The sequence below is a fragment of the Cricetulus griseus genome, chromosome 4 (genome assembly GCF_003668045.3).
Source record: "Cricetulus griseus strain 17A/GY chromosome 4, alternate assembly CriGri-PICRH-1.0, whole genome shotgun sequence".
Taxonomy (NCBI): domain Eukaryota; kingdom Metazoa; phylum Chordata; class Mammalia; order Rodentia; family Cricetidae; genus Cricetulus; species Cricetulus griseus.
In genome coordinates, this window is record NC_048597.1 from 216,003,870 (window position 1) to 216,029,930 (window position 26,061).

The 26,061-nt window shown below is 38.9% G+C and overlaps 1 protein-coding gene across 5 annotated transcripts in view; it reads right to left on the bottom strand.

The window, feature by feature from the left end:
• Positions 1–26,061, bottom strand: part of Rbm6 (RNA binding motif protein 6) — an 89,529-nt gene that overhangs the window by 39,678 nt on the left and 23,790 nt on the right. For 4 of the 5 annotated variants that reach the window (XM_027414496.1, XM_027414497.2, XM_027414498.2 and 1 more), the window contains 3 exons: positions 25,535–25,624; positions 21,981–22,050; positions 5,841–5,914 (listed from right to left, as the gene is read on the bottom strand). In XM_027414496.1, coding sequence (XP_027270297.1) covers positions 5,841–5,914; positions 21,981–22,050; positions 25,535–25,624 — 234 coding nt within the window. Of the gene's footprint in view, positions 1–5,840; positions 5,915–21,980; positions 22,051–25,534; positions 25,625–26,061 lie in introns of those variants that run through there. The other variant, XM_027414500.1, reaches the window with a different exon arrangement.

Consider the following 26,061-nt stretch of genomic DNA (forward strand, 5'->3'; position numbering starts at 1 on the left):
GAACAAATTAGAACTAAATTATTTCAGTCCACTGAGATGTGACATCATTTATGTATAGCAAAAATGAGTACAAATTTATCTATCATAGGAGACATACGGGGAAGTTCTCATAAAACTGCAAAACGATTAATGTTTATTTTATCACATTTACAAGAAGTACTTTTTATAAGCTGGGTATGTTGGTGCATGTCTTAATTCCAGTACTTGAGAGGCAAAAGCAGGCAGATCTCTATGAGTTCAAGGCCAGACTGGCCTATAGAGCGAGTTCCAGGACAGCCAAAGATGTTTAAAAGAGAAACCCTGTCTCGAAAAACAAAACAAAAAACAAAAATTCTAACAAAACACGCAAACATTATTATAATTAGGGCCTGAGGTATAGAAAAAGCTAGAGGCTGGCTGTCAGAGCCTAGAGTTTTAAAGCCACAGGTTATATTTCTTCTACAGTTTGACCATACTGCATGTTGCACGTTCTGTCTCTTGCTTGCAGTTGTCAAAATTTAAAATTTTCTTAAGAGCTAATGCACTCATTAGAAGGACTATTCTGGCAGAAAACAACAACAACAACAACAACAACAAAACAAAAACTGAACAAAGCTTGTAGCCTGTGCTACAAGAAACCCTGTCTCAAAAAAGTTAAATCCAGAGACTGGAGAGTTGGCTCAGTGGTTAAGTGCACTGGCTTTTCTTCCATAGGACCCACGTTCAATTTCCAGCGCCTACATGGCAGCTCACAGCTGTGTATAACTCCTGTTCCAGGATATCTGACACCCTCACACAGACATACATGCAGGCAAAACATCAATGTAAATAAAATATAAATAAATAATTTTCAGGGAGTCAAAACTAGTAAATATTTTTAAAAACTAAATTAGGTCCAGCAAAACGGTTCAGTGAATTGGAGCACTTGCCACCAAGCCTGATCATCCAAGTTCTGTCCCTGGCACCCACACTTTGAAAGGAGAGAACTGACTTCTGCAAAATATTCTCTGACCTCCATACATATGCAACATGTCCCCCTTATACCCCACAAAATAAATAAAACAAATATAATTGCTAACAACTAAATTAAGGCCGGGCGGTGGTGGCGCACGCCTTTAATCCCAGCACTCGGGAGGCAGAGGCAGGTGGATCTCTGTGAGTTCGAGACCAGCCTGGTCCACAAGAGCTAGTTCCAGGACAGTCTCCAAAGCCACAGAGAAACCCTGTCTCGAAAAACTAAAAAAAAGCCAAAGGTTCTGAATTCCACTTTATCTTGTATTTTGGTTTGAATATACAAATTCTCCTAAGAACATTCACTAACCCTAACTTTACACTCTTTCTTACACTGTACTTCCCCACATTTATATTGAGGACAGCTAAAAGATACTGAAATAGATGTTTCCAGGAAGACAGGCAAGGATTGCATGATCCAAGACACAAGTTATATAAAGGAGTTCTATACAGGAAACCACACTTTCCTTAGTAAATGTTTTGCGGTGAAAGCTGTTTACATGAAAACACATTCTGAACACTTACACAGATTAATTTTTTACTGTTATGGGAAGAGCTCAAAACTTGCAAACAATGCTTCTTACTTATCTCCCCAAATCTTAGTGCAATGGCACGTATAACAAAAGGACGTGATGTTCTTCCTCAGTACCAATGGACTTGGACAAAAAAGAAAACAAAAAGTATATGACACTGTTAGAAATACATTTCCATTTCCAGGTCAGGCTTGGTGGTGTATATACTTAATCCCAGCACTCAAGAGGCAGAGGCAGGTGGATCTGTGTGAGTTCAAAACCAGCCTGATCTATATAGCAGCTTCCAGGTCAGTCAAGGTTACCCAGTGAGGCCCTTTTTCATAAATAAATCAATTAATAAATATTAAATACAAATGCAATGACAAAGATAAACACAACAGAGACCCTACCTCACAAACAAAACCACTACACACTTCCAGTGAAGGGTAAAATGAAGGTCCCACTTCACAAAGTTTGTTATCTCTTTCTCTTAGACAAAGGTGAGCTAACAGACTCACATCTTCGTATTTGCTGAAGTCATTTCTCTAGACAGACAGCTGATACACATTACTCTGATGAGTTTTCCTAGTCACAATACTGTTACAAAGATCCCTCCTGCTTGACTTCTGCATGCAGGCACTGAGAAGAGACTAGAGGGGCCTTGGTTACCATTTTGAGCAGCCTCACAAATGTATGCATAATCCACCATACTCTACAAAGCAAGCCAGGAGAATCCTCCTTTATCCCAATCCTCTAGATCTATAAATATCAATCAATGATAATATCAAGACAGCAAAAAGTTAGAACCCTCAAAAGTATGCAAAGATGCAATCAGGCCCTGCTCAGAGGCTTTCCGAAGCTCTCTGACAAATCAGAGACTTTTCCAACCTGTAATCCTGTAAGTAAAACTTGAAAAAAGGAGAATGGATGGCCAAAAACAATCTTCCATAAACATTTTATGTACTCTAAGGAATCCCACCTTTCTTTGCATTTTTTGTCCTTCATTAGACTTTCTTTTTTTCTTTCTTTTTTTTTTTTTTTTTTTGGTTTTTCGAGACAGGGTTTCTCTGTGTAGCTTTTGAGCCTGTACTGAACTCACTTGTAGAACAGGCTGGCTTTGAACTCACAGAGATCCACCCACCTCTGCCTCCTGAGTGTTCGGATTAATAAAGGTGTGTACGTGCCACCATTGTCCAGCCATAAGACTCTTTAATTATTGTGGCATTAAGGGCCTCATTCTAAATCCAGATAAAAAAATAAACTTATCTTCCTAGAATTATGATCAGAAATTATTTGGTATGTAGAAAGAGAATACAGAGAAAGGACATGTCCATCTCATTTCAAATGCTTACCAAGTGGCAGTTACTCTGTTAAATAGTCTTCATACATTATTCATCAACAATCACTTCTTGGATATAATCACATCAATGAGTTTCTCTGACTATCTTAATTGGCTCTCAATAGTCTGCTTCATTTTTAAATAGTACTCAGCACTATTATATATTATACTATGTTTAATGTTGTCAACTTACTTGTCCTATTTTTCTCCATTAAAATTAAGTTATATAGTCAATCTTGTTCCCTGTAGCATCCTCAGCATCCTGGCACACAAAAACACTCATGAATGAATGACCTTGTTGAATCCACATTAGGGCCCATTGAGATATTAGAAACAGTGTGATTTTAGACCCACAGAGGTTAAGAAATTTGCCACAGGTAAACCAACTAAGAACTAAGACCTGTCTATAAAACCTATATTCCTTTTTCATGTTGCTGTACTAAAGTTACAAAGGATTTATTTCCCTGGAGATTTCATGTTTGTTTTTTTTTTTCCATCAATTTTTTTTTTTTTTTGCCATCAAAATGATTTATATATGCCCTGAGGTATGAGAAAGGCTACAAAAGAATACTGATCTAATCATGAAGACTATGGAGTTCAGCAAGAGAGGATTCCAAGGTCATGGGAGGAATAACTGGAAATGGGGTTAACTGTAAAGAAAATGAAGATGTATTTTTCAAATTATTTGTTTTGGGGAGTGCACCACAGCACCCATGTGGGGGTCAGAGAACAACCTGCAGTTGGCTCTCTCTTTCCACTCCAGGGATTGAACTCGGTTCATCAGGTTTGGAAAAAGTGCCTTTACTTGATGAACTATCTTTGCCGATGGAGATAAACCTTCCCTCCTATAGGATCCTAAAAAAATAGTAGCCAGTGCTCTTAACCAGTGAGTCATCTCTCCAGCTCTGTAAACATATCTTTAAGAAACAACAACAACAAAATAGTGATTAAAACAAAGCAGTGGCACTCCAGGAAAAAACAGTACAAAAGAGAGAGCATCTGCCATGGTCCTCTCATTTATATTTCAACTACTCACAATGAGACAATGGTAAAGATTGTTAAAAACATTCTGCTTATGAATTATATAGATCAGAACTTCCATTCTCTCTCCAAAATTATAAGTAACACAATTTCTGATCATGAATACTTATTGATTAATGGTGGACAGGCAATAAGAACCCTGTTAAGTGAAGGGATATGGTCCTCTCATCCAGTTCTGTGGTGCCTGAATAGTAGAAAGCGCTTCTACTACTACGACTAAGATGCAATACATCAATAGTTTTCTCTAGAGATAGGTGTGTTGCCTATGCTGATTGGTTTTGTTTTTGTTTGTTTTTATTTTATCAACTTGACACAAACCTAGGGAAGAAGGAAACTCAACAGGGGCGGGGCGTTTCATAAGATTTCAATTGATTTGATAGTGCCCAGTTTACTGGGGGCGATGCCACACCTGGGTAAGTGGTCCTGGATGGTGTAAGAAAGCAGGCTGGGCAAGTAACAAGGCAGTAAGCATCATTCACTTATGGTCTCTGCTTTAGTTCCTGCTTTCCAGGTTCCTGTCCTAAACTCCTACCCTATCTGAACTTCATGATGAACTCTGAACTAAGCTGAGAGGAATCCTTTTCACCCTCAAGTTGCTTTTGGTCATGTTACTTTGTCACAGCAATAAAAAACCAACTAAGACAGTGTCTCATAACTAATCTCAGCACTTAGAAGCTGAGGCAGGAGAACTGTCCAAGGTTCAAATCTATGCTGGACTACAGTTAATTCTAGGCCTGTTTGGGCTACAGAATGAGATTATGCCTTAAAACAAACAAACAAACAAATAGGTAAACAACCCAGAGTACTATCTCCATTTCAATAAGGGAAAATCCCTCCCCTTGAAGAAGTAACAATAAAGCTGGGCATGGTAGTGCAGGTCTTTGATTTCAGCATTCAGGAGGCAGAGGCAGATGGATCTCTTTAAGTTCCAGGTCAGCCAGGGTTACATAGTGAGGACTTGTCTCAAAAAAAAAAAAAAAAAAAAAGAAAAGAAAAGAAAAGAAAAGGGTAGGGGTGGGAGCAGTAAATTCCATTACTCATGTTAAATGGGACATAGCTGATTAGAAAGCACTAGGCTACAGAAAAGATTTCATACAATCATTCTCCTTTGGCAGAACCTTCTTTTGTGATGCACAGATGCTTCTAAGTATAGACAGCAGATAGTTAACAGTCAAACTACATCCCTAAGCTGCCACTCCCATCTCGTGATGGAGGACCTGAGACAAAGCGAACTGATTTACCCAAAGGGGGGAAAAATACAAAATGAGAAGGATTCTATTTAGTAATTCCTTCCCAAACTACTAGCCAGGGTTCAATTAGACAGAGATGACAATTCCAGGTGGAAAGCTGAGTAATTCCTGAAAGTTCAAACGTAGCTGTGGCCTCAAGATTCATCAGCTCTGACTATAAGCAGCCAATGACTTGAACACAAACTCCAACTGGCAGAGAACAGCAGTAAATGAGACAGACACAAACTAACCATTCCTCTTTTTTCCTCAATGGCATCTTTCAAATATAACACATATAGGTAGAAACTTAGAGCCATAGGAATCACCATTAGTGGCCTTCATCCTAAGTCTGGGTATGACCACTGATTGACCTAGAATTCCTGTGCAGGCACATCCTTGAGAGCCTAGATAACAGAGGATCATTTGCATCAGGAACCCACACAACTTTATCACATTGCAGAGGGAAACACTCCAGGTCTGTCAGAATTCCCATGTACAGACTCTGGAAGCTAGTCAAACTGGAACTGGACCCTAGTTTCTAAAATGTAATCTATGCACATTAACTCTTCTAAATAAAAATTTCCCAGCTTTTAAAAAAAGTTTCTTTGTACAACTGGGTTTTGGTAGGGCTTTCTTGTACCTTTCCAAGTGAAATTATTTGAAACCCTCCCTCCCCATATATAAAAATATATATCCTTTCAGCATCATTTGACCGAAGTATAAAGCAACCTGGTTGGCCTCCATGCATCCGATGGCATCTTCCAAGAGTGAAAACTCCACGCAGACATAGCCATAGTCGTAACCTGGGGACAGCATTTAAATACAGACGGGAGTGGTGTTAGTGCCTTGCAAACATAAAAGACACACTTATATCCCCTGTTCTGAACCCCTTAAACACAAGCCCTCCCAACTATCCCCTCCCTCCTTGACACTAGGCAAAGGTGTTTTCACAAACAGAAAAAGTACTGGAGGAAAAGTCTGGGTGTTTCTGAAGTTTGAAATTCATTCAAAATGGCTTTTTTTCCTATTAACCAAGATTCTTTGCCCTCTTCCCCAGATTGAGTAAAGTCACAGAAAGTTCATGTGGGACCCAAAACATTTTAATGGCAGGCTGAATCTTCTGGAAAAATAGCCAACAAGAACAGAAAGTATCTGAAAAAAATGTATCCAAAGAGAAGGAAGAAAAGCAAATTATTTTGAAGCTATGCTAAGAGTCATCGTTCTTCAAGCAGCAACCACCTTCAAAGAGAAGTGCTGACTGAATGATGCAACTATTCCATTTGGATACCACAGGAGGCTTCCGGTTGACAGGCAACAGACCGTTTCAGCCACCACCATCACCACCACCACCCCATTTCAAACTCAAGTCAAAACTAGCTAAAATCTTTATGAAAGGAGGAAGATATAAGAGCATAAATATGAATAGCTGGATCCAAAATTGTGCTTACATGCAAAAAGCTGATGGTAGAGCAAGCAGGGGGAAAGACAGCAGTTGTTAGTAATCAATGCATGTTCAATAACTCTAGGTATCATAAAATGCCTGTCATCTTAACCCTGGAAAAGCATAATCTGCAGCACATACCCGAGGCTCTAATGACCCATGAAACTCGGAGTCATGGGATTTACAGTCTGCTGAACTCTACTTATTAACCTGTCTCATAGTTCCCAATACTGCTGCCACGACTACAAAAATACACTTGTCACTGTGATGTTCCTTCCACATGTGGCTTCCACACTTCCTCCATTTCCTCATAGGATAAAGAAACTCACCTCTAGAACTTACACTATGCAAACAGAACAGAAAAAAATAGATCGTAATTTATTTAGATGAAAAATAAACAGAAGGGAAGAATATAACATAAAACCTATGTGGATTTTAAGCATAAAGTAGACAAGAAGAAACTGATACTCATTGAATTAAGGTATCAAAAGCCACAGTTTACAGGTCAAGTTCTAAGACAGCCAGGGCTACATAGAGAAGCTGTCTTGAAAAAGCACAAAAAGAGGTAACTTGGCTAGAGTCTAACTCAGTAGTGCATAAGGTTCTGGATTCAAAAATCTGCTACCAACAAGAGACCAAAAGAGAGAGAGAGAGAGAGAGAGAGAGAGAGAGAGAGAGAGAGAGAGAGAGAGAGAGAGAGAGAGAGAGAGAGAGAGAGAGAGAAAGAGAGAGAGAGTTGTGAGTTGTGGCTCATGCCTGTCATTTTAGCTCACAGGAAGCAGACACAAAGAAAGTTTCAATTCAAAGTCAGCCTGGACTAAAATAGTGAGACCCTGGAGAGTTGGCTCAACGATGAGCATATTGTTGTTCTTCCCAAGAACCCAGGTTGTGTTCCCAGTACCCACATGAAGTCTCACAATTCTCTGTAACTACAGTTCCACAGGATGCAATGCCCTCTTCTGATCTCAACAGGCACCAGGCGCACATATGGTACACAGACATATATGCAGGCAAAACATTCATACATATAAAACAATAAATCTTTTAGATTCTTTTTAAAAATTAAAAATAAACCACAGAAAAATATCAATTTTGGCAAAATGGGTTTGATTCCTTGTTACATGAAATAAATGGTCTAAAATGTTTTGTTAGTAATAACTTTGACTTTAGACTTGATAACTATTTTAACAACAAAATATTGTTATATAATGATATTATGATAGGAAATGACCAGAAAGAAGAAACTAATGTTTCTCAAAACCTCAGGACTACCTCACACTGAGAGAGAATTTTTTTTAAAGACAGTCTCGTCATGTAACTCTGGCTAGCCTGAAACTCACTATGTAGCCCAGGCTGTCATTCAATTTATAGAGATCTACCTGCCTCTGCCTCCAGAGTGCTAGGAATAAAGGTATGTACCACCACACCTAATTTCTCAGCTTTGGCCAACTCCAGCTTGCTTAAACTTAACACAAAAATCAGTTTCCTCTTATTAGTATACCATACTAATACTTTAGTATACATATTTGTATGCAACCTATTAACTATGCAAATTTTGTTACTCAATTACTATCAAGTGGAGTTTTCTAAACAAACTCAGGTTGATATATACAGTATATATTATATAAAAATATACATAAGACATTCCATATTTTGTAAATGGTTCTAAATATTCTTTCAAAGCATCAAAGAATAACACAAAAAAACATAGATACCTTTTTATCACCAAATTTCTACTTCGAAAACTCAAAAGCATGTCCATAATCAGAAAGGGGTGGCCATGGATCAAACAGATGTTCTCTTGAATGCTTTGATTACCACTAAAAACATTATCAAAGGAGTTCCCTAGAGTATGGAAAACAAAACTCTCTCCATAACTGTCAAAATGAAAAAAAAAAAAAATGACAACACCAGACTGCAAAGCCCTAAATTTCCTTGCTATGATTAAAGAAGCAAACACTGTGGCCCAGAGGAAAACAGGCTCTGTGGGAAGAACAAGATGACAACATTCATACTTTGTTCATGAATAAGCAGGTTTTAATACGAAAGTCACTGGGAAGTATACATAGGAGACACAATGAGCATCTGTATGTATCAACTTTACAATAATATGAAGTTCACAAGCCTACCACTCAAGTTTCTTCTGAACTGAACTCTGAACTGAAATTTTGCTATCAAAAGAACACATATTTAAAGTTTAATTATATAGTTTTTTTTTAAATGGTACCCAATCTTGATTCCAAGCATTCTCTGTATGTATTCAAACTTTATAGTTGTATCATAAAGATTTTCAGAAATTGCCAAAAAACAATGATAATAAGTATTTACATAGTACCTGTTACAAACAAGGTTCTATTACAAAATCCTTTACATGTACTGTTTTAATCCCCACAAAACTACTAGAGGTAATTATTTTGTTTACTCATGGGGAAACAAAGAAAGGATAAGTAATTTGCTCAAAGACGCCTTAGTTTTAATACCAGTGCTAAGCTTGTTAAACCCAAGCAGTTCAGATTCAAATAGATACCACTAATCACCACACTGTATTCTCTTTCATTTTTTTTTCAATATTAAGGGTTGAATACAACTGAGGTATATCAATCTAATTTTGTCTTCTATGCACTTAAAAAAAAAAAAAAACACTACAGCACATGTGTTTACATGCATGCGGAGATTAGAGATCACTTTTTATTGCTGTTTTTTTGTTTTTCCTGACAGGGCTTCTCTGTGTAGCCCTGCTGTCCTGGAACTTGTTCTGTAGACCATATGACCTCCAAGTCAGAGATCTGCCTGACTCTTCGAGTGCTGGGGCTAAAGGTGTGGGCCACTACTGCCCCAGCTCAGAGTTCAACTTTTCAGAATCCTTTTCTCTCCTTTTATCATTTGGGCCTCAGGGATGGCACAGAGGTGTCAGACTTAGTGGCAAGCACCTTTACCTGCTGAACCGTCTCAACAGTCTATCTTGTTATTCAAAAGTTTCTAAAAATTAAAATACAATTATTTCATTTTCCCTTCCCCTCTCCTCCCTCCAAATTCTCTCATGCCCCACCTTCATGTTCCCACTCCAATTCAGGGCCTCTTTTTCTTTGTTACCGTTACATATTTAAGCACATAAACCTATAAATACAACCTGCTGAGTCCACTTAGTGTTGCTTGTAAGGATATAATATTTCAGGGCTAACCACTTGGTATTATTCTCAGACAAGGCTATGCTGCCCAGGCTGACTTATTTTTGTTTTGTTTTACTTAGTTTAATTATCTGAGACAGGGCCTTGCTATGTAGCCCTGTGTGGCCTTTAACTTGGAGCAATTCTCCTGCTTTTACCAACAGAGTGTTGGAATTACAGGAGAGTGTCTCTATTCCTTGCTCCCAGGCTAACCTTAAACTTCAGGGTGCAGTCTAGACTGCTTAAACCTGCTATTCTCCTGCCTCAGCCTCCTGAGTAGTGTCTCTAGGCCCTAGCCTTTCACTCAACAACAAGACCCTAAGATTGATTTAAATAAATAATCTTAATTTCTATTTTTTTTCAGCCTCAATACGAGTCCCACATGCCTAAGGACAATGAGCCCTTTCTGTAACTAAGAAATACTGAAAAGAGCAGCACAATAGTCACTCCTGTTTTAATTTTTTTATTTAATTTTTTTTTCATTTTACATACCATCCTAGTTCCCTCCTCCCTCCCTATTTTAATATTTACAGTAGAATCTATGTGAATGGGCAAAGGAAGTATTCACCCTCAATTCTGGCTGCCACAATTCTTCTGAAAAGTTAAAAACTATAAATTCTTATTATAAAAGATGGCTGTAAAAATTATGCAGCAATATGGAAGTATATAGCAATTAAAGCTTTAAAAATGAATACACCCTTATGGATAATTATGTAAATTGTACAAAAAAAGCCTAGAATTAAATACAAACTGAATCTAACTCATAAGTTAGAGACAAAAATTAGCATATGAGATAAAAACCATGCACTGTCAAAATTATACTTGGAGAGCCCAAGGTGAAGAACAACATACCATCTTTCAATATAGGTAAATCCAACATTGCCAGTTTTTCCTCCAGCGTTGCAACAGATCAGTTTTCCTTTGGTTGACACCAGATGAAGAGGTTGGCTTGCATTTAAGGGCCACAATTATGGAAAATATATCACTTTAAATAACAGAAGCACAGCCAGCACAGTAAATGCTCACACTCAGAGAAACTTGGAATCAGAAACCAAGCAAAGCCTTAGCCAGGTCTTATCCCTACCTCCACGATGATTCAGTGAAAAGGAAAACAGGACACAGAATGTAAGGGAGGGAGGCAGGATTCAAGCAACCAGATGATTACACAAATATCTGAAAATTACTGCAATACAATTGTATACAAAACAATATGATTGTATTGCTATGATGAAATAACCTGGGATTTTCTTGTTTCTCAAATTTTACAATTATGGTAATCTGATAATTTATAGGAAAAGTATAGTAGTCACAGAAGATTATTTTATCTAGAGAAGTAACATTCTGAAGCCCAACAATGAATCCTGTATTCAGAATTACTTGGACTCAAGATGGTAAATACTGCTAACAATTCCACAAAAAAGATTTTTACCAAAGAAAGTAACAAAATGTCTATTTTATTACCTTTTAAGCTAATGTTGGTTTTCTGGAAAGACATCTCGGTAGGCTAAAGGTCTTTGTACTTATTTATATGACTACTAAAAGAAGCACACCTGACTCCATTTTCTAACCTAAATGCACACATCTTCTAGAATGTAAACATCCCTTAAGCTTTTTCAGACAGCTAAGAAAGATAAAAATAGAACAGGGGAAAGAAAAATCTAAAAATGTAACACTTGCAAATCTTGGCTAACAAGATCTGAATTTGCCTGCAGGACTCATGGTGGAAGAAGAAAACCAATTCCCCCAAGTTGTCCTCTGATCTCCACCCTAGCACTCTCTCTCTCTCTCTCTCTCTCTCTCTCTCTCTCTCTCTCTCTCTCTCTCTCACACACACACACACACACACACACAAATAAGTAAATGTAAATTTTCAAATCTTATCGATCTTTATTAATCATTTAATTACCAAAAAGTATTTATGAAAAATAATTAGGTATTTAAAGAGGAATAAGGTACAGAAAACAATCCCAGATTGTTTAAGTCAAATGTTAGTTTACAACAGGCCCACCTTTTTTTTTTAATATATTATTTTATTGATTCTTTGTGAATTTCACAGCATGCATCCTGATCCCATTCATCTCCCCATCCCTCCATATCTGCCCTGTGCCCTTATCACCAGCCACAACAAAATAAAGTTTAAAAGAAAATCAAAAAAACTTAAACCAAAACCAGAAACAAACATTTTAAAAACGAAAGAAAAGTCTCAGCATGGAAACTTTAGTACCCTTTAATCCATACATCTTAACTTGTAGGTGTACAATGCATTGAGTCTCGTTTGAGGCTTCTGGCTTCTGCTATACCCACTGGAACTCCTCTTGGATATCCTGTTGCTGTCCTGTGTCATGGAGATCCTGCAGCTTTGTATCTGCAGATCTGGCCCCTTCACATGCTCCAGCAGTTCATAGATGAGGTAGACGTTGGGGTGGGCCAAATCATAGCCCTGGTTCTGGGCCTGGGTGTTAGTTAGCCTGCCAGTTTCCCCTCATTCACATCACCAAGGCTAGTTATCCAGCATTACCCCATCTAGCTCACCCACTACAGCAGGCAGCAAGGGGCAGGACCAGGTCTTCTGTTCTCAGGCCTCACCAGGACCAGCTCTACTGTTTTGCCCAGGCCAGGTGCAGTGCCAGCTCTCCCACTCTTGTGCCCTGAGGCTAGCTCTCTGACTGCCACAGGTGGCAAGGGGTGAGGGCATGGCAGATGGGGGGGGGTCAGTTCTCCTACTCTTATGCTGCCACCCCCCAGTCACCTGTGCCCCTACCAACAGGTTCAGCTCTATTGTGCTGTTTGGGTGAGGAGCTGGGTCCACTCCACTCTCCCTAGTGCTGCAGCTGGTGACAGGCAGGGCCAGCTCTCCCACCAGGCACAGGCAGTGAGGGTCGGATGACAGGAGAGGGCTCTCTTGTCCATATGGTAGTTGAAGGGTAGGGCCGGATTGCCCAGGGCACACTCGATGGTCAGATCACCTGTGCTCCAATCAACAGGGTCAGCTCTATTGTGTTGCCCAGGCGAGGTGCAAGACCTACTCTCCCAAGCGCTGCAGCTGGTGAGGGACTGAATCAGTTCTCCTACACTCATAACCCAGGGACCAACTTTCCCAGCGGCAGTAGGTGGGGAGGGGCAAGGGGCGGGCCCACCTTTTGTAACAAACATTTTGTTTAGGCACATGAGACAGGCAACACTTCCTTTAAATTTCTCTAGAAAAGCTCAATTAACATAAAGCCAGATGAATTTCCTTCCTATTTAAGAGACTACTGACTGACATGCAACAATCCTAGGCTAGATATACCAACTACGAAATGTAAAAAGGGGATTATGGATATAGATTTTTATCTGTTTTCTTCACTTTGTGTACTTGTGTTCATCAAATCCCCTATAGCTGAGAAACAGGCAGTAATGAGGTGCCCAACATAGGTGCTGGGAACTGGACTTGGGTCTTCTGGAAGTACACAAGCACTCTTTTTTTAAGGCAGGTTCTCACCATGTAACTCTGGCTGGCCTGGAACTCCCTACTTCCGCCTCCAGACTATATGGGATTAAAGGCATGCAAGCACTCTTAACCCGAGAGCCCTCTCTCCAGGATTTTAAAGAAATCAGGATTGTGGGAGTTTCAGTTTATTTTATTGAAATCTGATTCAAATAAAACTCTCTCTAAACAAAAAGTATTGTCTGTATAAGCAAAGTATTATGAATTTAAAATGTACACAAAAACAACTGATAGAATAGGCATAGTGTTGCATGCCTTTAATCTCAGCACTCAAAAGACAAAGGCAGACAGATCTCTCTGTTTGAGGCCTGTTGTGGAAAATTATTTTAACTAGGCAAAGATTTGTTGATGCTGTGGAACATTACTTTAATGGTGTAAAGGTGTGTTACATTTGTTTATGCTGTATTTGTTTAATTATGAAAAGATGTGTTGCATTTGTTTCACCTTGTCTGCCTAAGGTACCTGATTGGTCTAATAAAAATCTAAATGGCCAATAGCTGAGCAGGAGAGGGATAGGCGGGGCTGGCAGGCAGAGAGAATAAGTAAGAGAAAGAGAGGGGTACATCTGGGGCCAGCCAGGCAGCTACCAGTCGGCCAGACACAGGAAGCAGTGAAAATAAGATACACAGAAGAAAGGTTAAAAAAAAAAAAAACTCTGAGGCAAAAGATAGATAAAGAAAAACAGGTTAATTTAAGGTTTTTTGTTTGTTTGTTTGTTTGTTTTTGGTTCGAGACAGGATTTCTCTGTGGCTTTGAAGGCTGTCCTGGAACTAGCTCTTGTAGACCAGGCTGGTCTCAAACTCACATTGATTCACCTGCCTCTGCCTCCCTCATGCTGGAATTACACAAGGTGTGTGTCACCACCACCGCCCAGCTAATTTAAGTTAAAGAAAAAAAGTTACCCAGAAGCAGGCAACTCTAGGTTGAGCATTCAAAACTAATAACAAATTGCCGGGTCATGATTTGGGAACTGGTTGGTGGTCCAAAAGAAAAAGCCTATTACAGAGGCCAGTCTGGTTTACACAGTGAATTCCAGGGTGGCCAGCGCTATGTAGAGAGATCCTGACTCAAAAAAGAAAACAGTGATAGAAATTGTAGGGAACCAACCTCCCTATTTTTATTTCTTTGAAAATATGGGAGTTTAGAAGAAAAGTAATGTATCAAAAAGGTAAGAGATTTTTAGCAAAAACCAAAACAGAACTGATTCAGGTATCTGGATTGCTATCAATGGGCAAAATACAACAAAAAGCCTAGAAACTTGTTTTTTAAAATTAAGAAAATCTCTGATTTATATGTCAAACTACCTTCTGGGAGGAATGAACTGGTCACGTGAGACTCATCACTTTGACATTTTATGAGTATTTCTAACTTGCTTCCCTTCAACTATGTATATAAGGATTGCTTGGAGGGGAGGTGCGGCTGGAGAGATGGGTCAGTGGTTAAGAACACTGACTGCTCTTCCAGAGGTCCTGGGTTCAATCCCCAGCCCCCACATGGCAACTAACAACTGTCTTTAACTCCAAGATCTGGCATCCTCACACAGACACACATGCAGGCAAAATACCAATGCACATATAACAAAAATAAATTTTTAAAAAGGATCGCTGGTCTATAATAGAGCAGATAAAATAAGGAAAACACACAGGTGGCTAAATAAATAAAATCTAAATAAACAAACAAACAAACAAACAAATAAATAAAATGCTGTTTTCCTTTTTACATCTTCTGAGACAAGATCTTACTATATAGGCTACCTAGACTAGTCTTGAACTCACTACATGGACCAAGATGGTCTCAAACCCCTAGTAATCCTACTGCTTTAATCTACCTAGTGCTGAGATTATAGGTAGGTATCACCACAGCCCACTGGTTTTTATTTCAAAATCTAAAATTAGTCATGGGGTCATTTTATCCTGATGATAATGAATAGTTTGGGTCCAAGGAAACAATTATTAGAAGGCTTTCTTATTCAATTTATTTTCACTACACTGGCAGTGATGGTACTGTGTGAACACAAGGAGGATAACATCCTACCTTAGAGACCATAATCTAATGAATGAGTCAAGATGAGAAGAAATAAGCACAGGCTACTTTAAGTTAATTATGTCAAAGGGGAGCAGATAATTTTTTTAAAACAAAGCCAGTGATCTCATTCAAATTATATTCTCACTTCTCCAAATTACCTTCCACCCATCCCCTGTGCACAAAACAACCAACCAGAAAATCAAACAACAACAAAAAGCTTTGTAAATCTGTTTTTCCCAAGGCAAGAACACACTTCATCCCAGGAGGACGGACAGAGTAATAAAGGATCAACACAGAAGATCACCTGTAGCAAACTGACCAAATAACTGAGGTCCCAGATAGAGACTAAAGTCTTTTCATTACTGTCTCCAATCCTAGCAAAGCACTTGGCACAGAATGGTGCCTCTGTAGACACTGCATACATAGGGTACACTTATATACATGCAGGTAAAACACTCATACACATAAAGTAAAAACAATTATTTTTAGAGAAGGGAGTGGTGCTGCAGGCCTTTCATCCCAGCATTTGGGGGCAGAGGCAGGTGGGCTGCCTAGCAAATTCCTGGACAACTAGAGTTACATAATAGACCAAGTCTAAAAAACAAACAAACAAAAAAAAGTAGTGATATATCCTGATAACCCCAGCACCCAGGCTGTATCCATTTTTCTCTACTTTCCTAATCATTTCTTACTAGACCCCTGAAAAGTCCCGACTTATTTACCCCTTATAAAACTTAGATATGCAACAAATAAATATTTCATTTCCTTCCTTCCTTCCTTCCTTCCTTCCTTCCTTCCTTCCTTCCTTCCTTCTTCCTTCCTCCTCCCTCCTTCCTTCCTCCCTCCCTCCCTCCCTTCCTTCCTGACAGGGTTTCTCTGTGTAGCTTTGCAGCCTGTCCTGGAATTTACTCTGTAGACCAGGCTGGCCTGGAACTCACAGGGATCCACCTGCCTCTGCCTCCCAAGTGCTTGGATTAAAAGTGTGTGCCACCACCACCCGGCACAAATAAATATTTCTAATATTTATTGTCTAATCCTCTACACACATGATACAAGTACATACATGCAGGCAAAATACCCATATACACAAAAATAAAATTTTAAAAAGCTAACAGAATGGTAAGTTCTTTAAACTTTGAGGCCAATAGAACTCATGAGCGTAAGAAATAACAGATGCCCTTACAAAGGCTGAATCATAAGATGTTACCAAAAAATAGAATACACAAGCCAGAAACCCATGTTCTAAAATCTGTAGATTTAGGCTGGGCCCAGTGACCTTTAACTCCAGCACTCTGGAGGCAGGTGGATCTCTAATCTACAAAGCAAATTCCAGTCAGCCAAAGCTATTTGGTGTGACCCTATTCATACCACCTCATCTTACCTGACAAAAAAAAACAAAACAAAAACAACAAATAGCTCAGTTGACAGAATGCTTACCTAGTATGCACAATGCACTCACTGCTAGCATTGCACAGACCAGGCATGACAGTGGACACCCATGATTACAGCATCCAGGAAGGAGAAGCTACTTCAGGGTCACCCTTGGCTAAATATACAGAATGAGGCCAGCCTAAGGCACATGAGAACCCCTCCCCTCCAAAAAAAAGTGCAGGGCTAGAAACATAGCTCATTGATTAAAAGTGTTTATGGCTCTTACAGAGGACCTGGGCTCAGTTCCCAGTACTCATAGTGGCTCATAATCATCTGTAACTTCCAGGGGTCCAAGGCCCTTTTTTAACTGACACAGGTATCTACACTCACATGGTACACAAAAATTCACAAGGTACACATACAAATAAATAATTTTTAAAGTATATAATTCAGTATAGTCACAATATTGTACTACTTAGTTCTAAAACATTTTACCATCTTAAAAAGAAATCCCATATCCATTAAACAGCCATTCCCTATTCACACTAATTTTCTTTCTGTTTCTGTGGCTAGACCTATTATGGATATTCAATAAAAATACAGTCACAAAACCATGTGGCAGATTGTGTCTGGCTTCTTTCATCTTTTCAAGGCCCATCCACATTTCAGTGTATTTTAACAACTCATTCCTTTCAATGGAGATTTATGTAAGTATATATTGTGTTAACTGGTTTCTTTCCACCCACACAATTCCTTTGTTATCATATACGAGCAGTTTCCTTATTTCTAGTGCTGAATAGTATTCCAACTGTATGCAGTATACTGCAAAGATTATCTAATCATTGAAAGACATTTTACTCCTGACACTTTCCCAGGAATATAAGTCAAGGTAATATGTAATTAAGGAAGCTATGTTCACAAAGATTAAATGAAAAATGAAAAGATGTATAATCTCTTATTTGTAATTACAAAATTCAAAGATATCTTAAATAACAAGTTTCTCGTCAACATTTCAAAGGTGGATTTTTATGGGGGGGGGAGAGCAGTAAACAGATGGACAGTTTTATCTAACTCCAGACTGACCTGAAACTTGCAATTCTATACCTTGGTTCCCTCGGTGCTGGAATTACAAGTGTGTATGTATCATCGTTATCTGGCTTTATAATGAAACTAAAAGGATTGGTTCTACACATTCTAAATCCATCTACTATATTATAGGTAACAATTATCTAGCATTGACTCTGGCAGGACATCACCCAATCTTTAAACAACTGGCTAGTTCGGTTGTCACAGTGGTTTTAAGACTGGGTCTCAAGATATAGACTGGCATTGAACTTTTTATACACTGTAAGCAGACCTTAAACTCTTTATCCTTCTCTTTTTACCTCTTAAGTACAATGATGTATGTGTGTGGAGGGGGTGTCTTATAAAAAGGCATTAGATCCTTTGGGACTGAGTTTCAGATAGTTGAAAGTCACCATGTAAGTGGCTGGGAATTAGGCCTAGGTCCTCTGCATGAGCAGCCAGTGCTCTTTTACTTTTTTTCTTTTTCTTTTTCTTTTTTTAAGACAGGTTTTTCTGTTTAACAGCTCTGGCTGTCCTGGAACTCACTTTGTAGACAAGGCTGGGCTCAAACTCAGATCCACCTGCCTCTGCCTCAGAAGTGCTGGGATCAAAGGTGTGTACCACCACTGCCTGGCTATAGCCAGTGATCTTAACCACTGAGCCATCTCTCCAACCTCTCCATATTTTTTGAGACTGGTTCTCCCACTGAAACTGGAGCTAAGCAATTTAGCAAGAATGGCTGGGTAGCAAGCATAGGGATCTGAATCCACCTCCACAGTGCTGGGATTACGGTTGTGTGCTGAGGTGCCAACATTTTATGTGAGTGCTGGTTCTCATACTAAGGTGACAAGCACTTTAACTAGTGTGTCAACTCCTCAGCCTTTAGCTGCCAATCTTAATTTTTAAAAATATATTTATTTTTAGCCCGGCAGTGGTGGCACACGCCTTTAATCCCAGCACTTTCAAGGCAGAGGCATGTAGCTCTCTATGAGTTCAAAGCCAGACTGGTCCACAAAATGAGTTCCAGGACAGCTAAGGACTGCTATACAGAGAAACCTGTCTCAAAAAACAAACAAAAAAATTTTATCTATTTGGGTGTTTTGCCTGAATGTATGTTTGTGCACAACATGCATGCCTGGTGCCTGCAGAGGCTAGAAGAAGGCATTGAATCCCCAGGAATTGGAATACAGATGGCTGTGAGCCTCCAAGTGCATCCTGGGATTAGGATGCAGGTCCTCTGGAAGAGCATCCCATACTTTTAAAACACTGGGCCACAATCATAACTTATGAGCCACTTTTGGGCCAGGCATGGTAGTGTGCTCCTTTAACTCAGCACCTGGAAATCAGAGGCAGGCAGATAGATCTCTGTGAGTTTGAGACCAGTCTGGTCTACACAGTAAGTTCTAGTCCAGTCAGGGCTACGAAGTAAAACCTTATTTCAAATGAAAAAAAAAAAAAAAAAATTTTCCACTGATCTTTTTGCCTTCGATCTTCGTAGGTAGTCCAAGCATACCAGTGGTGTTAACTTGAGAATAAGAATAAGATGCAAGCCGGGCGTAGGTGGCGCACGCCTTTAATCCCAGCACTCCAGAGGCAGAGGCAGGCGAATCTCTGTGAGTTCGAGGCCAGCCTGGTCTCCAGATTGAGTGCCAGGATAGGCTCCAAAGCTACACAGAGAAACCCTGTCTTGAAAAAACAAAACAAAACAAAACAAAACAAAAGAATAAGATGCAAAAAACACCAGATGGGCAGTGGCAGGAAACACCTTTAATCCCAGCACTCGGGAAGCAGAGGCAGGAGATCTCTGAGTTCAAGGCCAGCCTGGTCTACAGAGCGAGTTCCAGGAGAGCCAGAGTGCACAGAGAAACACTGTCTTCAAACAAACAAAAAACACCGAAAGTGTTAATAGTGATATATCCTATATATCTAATAAATAAGAACTTATAAATCAAGGTTAACTATGGAGGGATGGTGGATAAAGCTTCAAAAGTGAAGTAAAGGGGAAGCCAAGAACTAAATCCTAGAAGATAAGTGGAGACTCAAAAGGAAGAGAGTAGTTAAAAGAAAGGATCTGACAAAGAAATGAGCAGGTTCTGATCAAAGACTGACAACAAGCTCAGCTTGGCTACAGATAATAGGAAGTTAGAAAATGATACAAAATGAGGCCAAACAGTCATAGACCAGCTTACATTTTGCTTTGTAAGTTAGAAAAGGGAATTGGGATTCCTTTCTTATGAGATAAACAACTATACAAAGGTTTTGGACATGAGAGTAACACAATCTGACTGGTGGTGTTTAAAGTTCATTCTACTTGTCACCTACAGTTATAATACCAATAACATGGAACTGGTAACCCAACTTTTCATTAGAAAAAGAAAGACAGAAACGATATATTCAATATACAATCATTCTGTTTACTTAAGGATTTTATTTCTACCATCCTAAATAGTTTTATATGTATATCAATACCTTAAGTCTGCCAATTATGATTCCAGTAACTATTTCAGTTAGCAAACTTTAAATCTGCCCCTATGGGTCATAGACATTGGTATAATTTTACCTTGCTTGCAAACCTGACTGTTGAAATGAAAATCCTTTAGTACTAAAGAAACTAAACAGTTTGCACTGCTGCTATTTAAACAGTAAGATATCTCTTCTTTACTAATGATATCAATACTTAAGGAAAGCATAGTTCACAACACAAGACTGAAATTCAGGCTATCACCCTGTAAGTTAAAAAGCGTATCTAGCCTATAAATACTATCTATAGTTCTCAAAAAGAGCATTTATCAGACACAGGCAACAAACACCTACAAAATTACAAAATTAAAGCTCACAAGAACAACATATCTACTCTTAATCATGTTTCCACAAAGTCAGGGAGGGTGTATTTAAAACAAATAACTGTTTTCTGAGAAATAATACTTGTGATTTTTCTCTCAAATTATAGGAAAAGTATACCTATAGATGTAAAAGCCATACTATTTTAAGCACAATAACTTATTTTTGTGTTTAACTTTTCACTGCAGAATCCATGAGAAAAAACAAGCTATCTTATTAGAAACAAAAATTCCATTCCAAGTCAGGCAGTGGTGGCAAAGCTCTTTAATTCCAGCACTCAGAAGGCAGAGGCAGGAGTATCTCTGAGTTCAAGATTAGTCTGGTCTACAAATCGAGTTCCAGGATGACTAGGGTTACACAGAGAAACCCTGTCTCAAAAATTCACTCCTTCCCCTCCCAATTCCATTCCCATGTAAATTATTTAAAAGTTAACTATAAGGTCAGTTTAATAGCTCAAAGATAAAATGCTTGTCCATCCCACATACAGCCTCTGTTCAATCCCCAGCACTAGAAAAAAAATAACAGGTTAAACAAATAATAAAAATAAACTATATCCTATAAAATATGACATATTGTTGCTTGAAGATGCCTTGAAATGTATTACTATGACTCCATGTTCTGTGAAATGATAAATGCTCATATTCTTCAATTCAAAAATTTTACAAAACAGATCACTTAAATATTACCTGAATTTTTATTTACTTATTCATTTGTTTTTGGTTTTTCAAGACAGGATTTCTCTGTGTAGCTTTGGCTGTCCTGGAACTCACTCTGTAGATCAGGCTGGCCTTAACTCAAGAGATCCACCTGCCTTTTCCTCTGAGTGCTGGGATCAAAGATGTGCGCCACTACTGCCCAGCCCATTATCTTTAATCTATTTCATATTATGGAGTCCCAAAAATACTTGGCAAAACTTTTGAGTGCACGGTATTTCACTTCTTTTTACTTTCCTATATTAAGATTTAAAGGAGGTGATCAAAGGTGGCACTCAAAAATACTAGCAACATACATTGCATTTCAAATTGCAGACAGAAGTTAAAGAAAAGGCTCTTCCAGATGTATTCATAGATTTCAAAACTGAGCTGTGGCAGGACTCACCTCAGAGCAAGACAAAATTAGAGAAACCAGTTAAATTTAACCTAGTTAAATCTCACTAGGCTCAGATGTAAGCATTCCACAATCATGAATAACAAATATATAAAACATCCAAGGGTAGACACTACAGCACTCACTTTTATATCTCACAGGCACTCACAAGAACTGGAACATGCATCCTCACTGTCCATGTGTGGACAGACAGCCATACAAAGAACCAGTTAAGACTAAAGCTTCTTGTTATTTGAAGGCACCAACAGGAACTTCTGGAAATCTTACATGTGATTTCAAAAAACAAATTTTTGAGTAGCACACAATGCAGACATCTGTTGAAGACCCTTCCTAACCCAAGATAACATGCACATTAAAAAACTCACCTGTGTTATACTCCTTCAACTGCAACTCCTTCACAGGTATGCCATCAGAAGTCCGAAAGGCGTTAAGAATCTGCAAAAATATGACATTTACACTAATGATACAAATCATAGTTAAACACTAATTTTTTATGTTTTTGTTTTTGGAGACAGGGTTTCTCTGTGTAGCTTTGGAGGCTATCCTGACTCTTCTGTAGACCAAGCTGGCCTAGAACTCAGAGATCTGCCTGCCTCTGGCTCCCTAGTGCTGGGATTAAAGGTGTGTGCCACCAACACCCGGCTAGTTAAACACTAATTTTTATATTTCCCTACTGGTTTTCACTCAATACAATTTAAAACTATGATTTTTTAAAAAGATTTTATTTATTTATTATATATACAATATTCTGCTTCCATGTATATCTGCACACCAGAAGAGGGCACCAGATCTCATAACAGATGGTTGTGAGCTGCCATGTGGTTGCTGGGAATTGAACTCAGGACCTCTGGAAGAGCAGCCAGTGCTTTTAACCTCTGAGCCATTTCTCCAGCCTAAAACTATGATTATTTTATAAAGACAAAATTAATCCATGTTGCAGGAATCTAGAAGAGTCACTACCTATGGTAAACATTAGAATGACATTAGACTAAAACAGCTATTTTGTAGAAGTACTTTGACCTTAAAGAAGTCATTGTGGAAAACAGTGATGCTTTCTGTGACTTAGAGAATTGTTTTTCTGAGGGAGCTTTACGGCCTTTGCATGACTTTGGTCATAAGTCGCTCCTGGCACACCTGAAGTTGCTGGATTACCAGGTACCAAAAACAGTACACAATAAAGAATAAAGTGGCAGAGTGTGATGTTTTCCTTCAGAAAAACATATGGATTAGATCAGGGACCTAGGTATGAAACTTGTCTACTCAAAAAACAACTTTGTGTAACAACCAATAAATATGCCTTTGTACAGCTGTTCGAGGTTCAGTTCAACAGAGGCTGGACCTTCCTGCTGTCACAGAGAGACTAAAATTACATCTTGGTGTGATCTCTTTCTTTGACCAACGAACAGAACACAGAACACCCGACAATACCACACACACTTTGCATTCAAAAGGTGATAAATAAAGTTAGGCATGGCCACCCAGACCTATGATCCCAGCTAGCCAGAGTCTCAAGGGCACTAATCAAATAAATGGAGGTTGGGGATGCACAAGAGAAAAAGAAATAGAAACATAGGCAGAAGAAACTAGGTTAACAATATGACTCAGGAGCCATGCATGGTGGCACACGCCTTTAATCCCAGCACTCGGGAGGCAGAGGCAGGCACATCTCTGAGAGTTCTAGGCCAGTTCTGGTCTACAAAATGAGTTCCAGGACAGCCAGGACTGTTACACAGAGAAACCTGTCTCTAAAAAGCAAAAACAAAACAAACAAAAAAAAAAAACAATGCTTGCCTAGCGTTGGCCTATTCAAGGCCTTGGATTCACACTCAACACTCTGCAGAAAAGGCAAAAGAGCACAGTTTTAAAGAGCACAGGTTTTGCATACAAGTTGTAATAGTACAAATGGAAATTAGTCATATCAAATGGCAAATCACATAAGTGATTTGAAAAGAATTTTTAAAAATATAATAAAAATAAGTATTTTATTTAAAATATTTTTATATATAAAAAAAGAGCACAGGTTTTGAAATTTATATGTATTCCAAACCTATCTTTACTTACTGTGTGTAATACTTTAGTGCTTTGTGTCTCATGTACAAAATAATGCACTGAGTACAATCTGGTCTAGTCCAGGGCATTAGCATTTGAACTTAGTCTACTTATTTGTTCTGTTTTGAGTTCAATCTCAAATGGCCCAATCCTGGATCAGATAAGATACTCAGCTGGCAGGGACATTTGAAGGAACAACTGAAGAACAGTAACCCACCTGAGCATGTGTCTCTGGCAGGCTCGTCCTTCTCCCCCATTCCCTCTGCCTTGCTAAAAAACCATTAGATTACATTGCTAAAGCTAGCCACCCTGGTCTATTCCCTTATTTGACCACTTCCTGCTCCTGAGGCTGACTACTAAAGTCCAGCAATCAGAAAGCCTCCTTTGGTTCACCTAATTAACATGTCCAATTAAAATTAAACATCTCATTCTAATACAGGTTTCCCCTTTACCTTTACAAACCACCACTTGCCTATGTAACACATCCGTCTCCTCTCTGTCCAGAGACAGTCCTTCATCCCTCTGGACAAATACCCCTGCCCTCTTTCCCTTGTTCCCATCTCCTTTGCCACTGCATCCTAGCCCATCTAACACAGACCTCCCCTTCTCCTCTTAAAAATTATACCTGCAAGGTCACTTGCAGCTGTTTTCTGCCTGAGTCAGAGAGCAGTCACTTTAACTTTCTTAATAACAATCTCTTTGTAAAAACAGGTGTTTGCATGTGTGGTTTGTGCCTAATCTGGGGTCTGGAAGGGAGCCCCCCACCTCCATGTGGCAGTCCCCTTCACAAACAAGCAAACACACACACACAAAAGAAAAAGATAAAACCAAGTCCTGCAAATTGTTCTGACTTCCCTATGTATGCCACAGTTGCAAACACTAGATCCCCGAAGCGCTGCCTCCTGAGTGCTAGGGTTAAAGGCAGGTGCCACCACACCACTACACTGACTCCCGGCCTTTACTGCTGTAAATCAACTGCATCTCTGTGCAAGTACTACAGATAGAATATGGTCTCAAGAATAATTATCATGTCTGAAGGTAACTATCATGTGCCATTTTACAAACTTTGTATCAGTGACATCAAATAAGCTCTACAGGTTATTCCAAAGTTATTTCCTGGCTTCAATACTGTACTATAGGTATTCTATATGTTAAAACTAAGTAAGGTAGGTTGAAAGTAGCTAGGTAGTTGGCCCAGGGTAGTCTCCCTCTCTCTTTTTTTGGGGGAGGTGTGGAGGTGAGAGGCACTGGGGATTGAACCTAAGGTATGCACAAAATAAATACTGTATTTACAGTTCTTTATACTTTTATTTTGAGACAGGGTCTCACTAAATAACCCAGGTTGTCCTGAGCTCATTCTTCAGCCCAGGTAGGCCTTGAACTTACAATCTTAACTTACAATCTTGACTCAGCCTATGCTACCAACTTTTGTTACCAAGCCCAACATTAGCACTGAATTGTTTTGGAATTTTAATTATTACTTTTACTTAGTATATCAAATAATAGGTTTCACTGTAATATTTTTATACATAAATATCATTGTACTTGCTCATCTCTACCCTGCCCCACTATCCTTTCCCAGGGCTCAAACTCTTCTTCATCCTTCTGTCTCAGCCTCCTGAGTACTGGTTATAGGTATCTTGACTCTGTACATTTCTTTATATGTTCTGTTAAATCTATAATTTTTGAAAGTGAAGTTTATTTTATTTTATTTTATTCATTTTGAGACAAAATCTCACAATGTAGTCCAGGTTGGCTTCAATTGGCAATCCTTCTGCATGTATCTCCCAAGTGTTAGAATTACTGGCATGTGCCACCACATCTGGGCTCTTTTTTTTTCATTGACAGAGACAGAGAACATATGCCTTACCTCTTCTTTTGTGGCATTTTTTGGCACCCCACTCAATCGAATAAGCCTGTTAGGTTTCTCCTCACTTGGGCCAGTCCTATAATCTTGATCCTTGAATTCAGAATGTAAAGTTATTTCACAAATAGATTTATTTTTACATGTAAAATAAAACCCAATACGAAATAAAGATCAAAAGTGATTTGCATTATGTTGAAGAAATGAGAGCTTAAAATTATCTCTCATTTTTCCCCTAATATCACTGAATTATAAGTATGCTAAGACCAAGGCTCACTGAGGGAGTCTTAAAACAATAAAAAAAGCATGCTCTAAAATTCTCAAAACCTACTATTTTGTTTCCAAGTATTAAGATCACCAGGAGACAGGCCAGGCATAGTAGAGCATGCCTTTAATCCCAGTACCTAGGAGGCAGAGGCAGGTGGATCTCTGAGGTCAAGGCTAGCCTGGTCTACACAGTTAGTTCCAGGTCAGCCAGGGTCACACAGAGAAACCCTGTTTCAAAAAAACCAAAAAGATCACAAATAAACCTT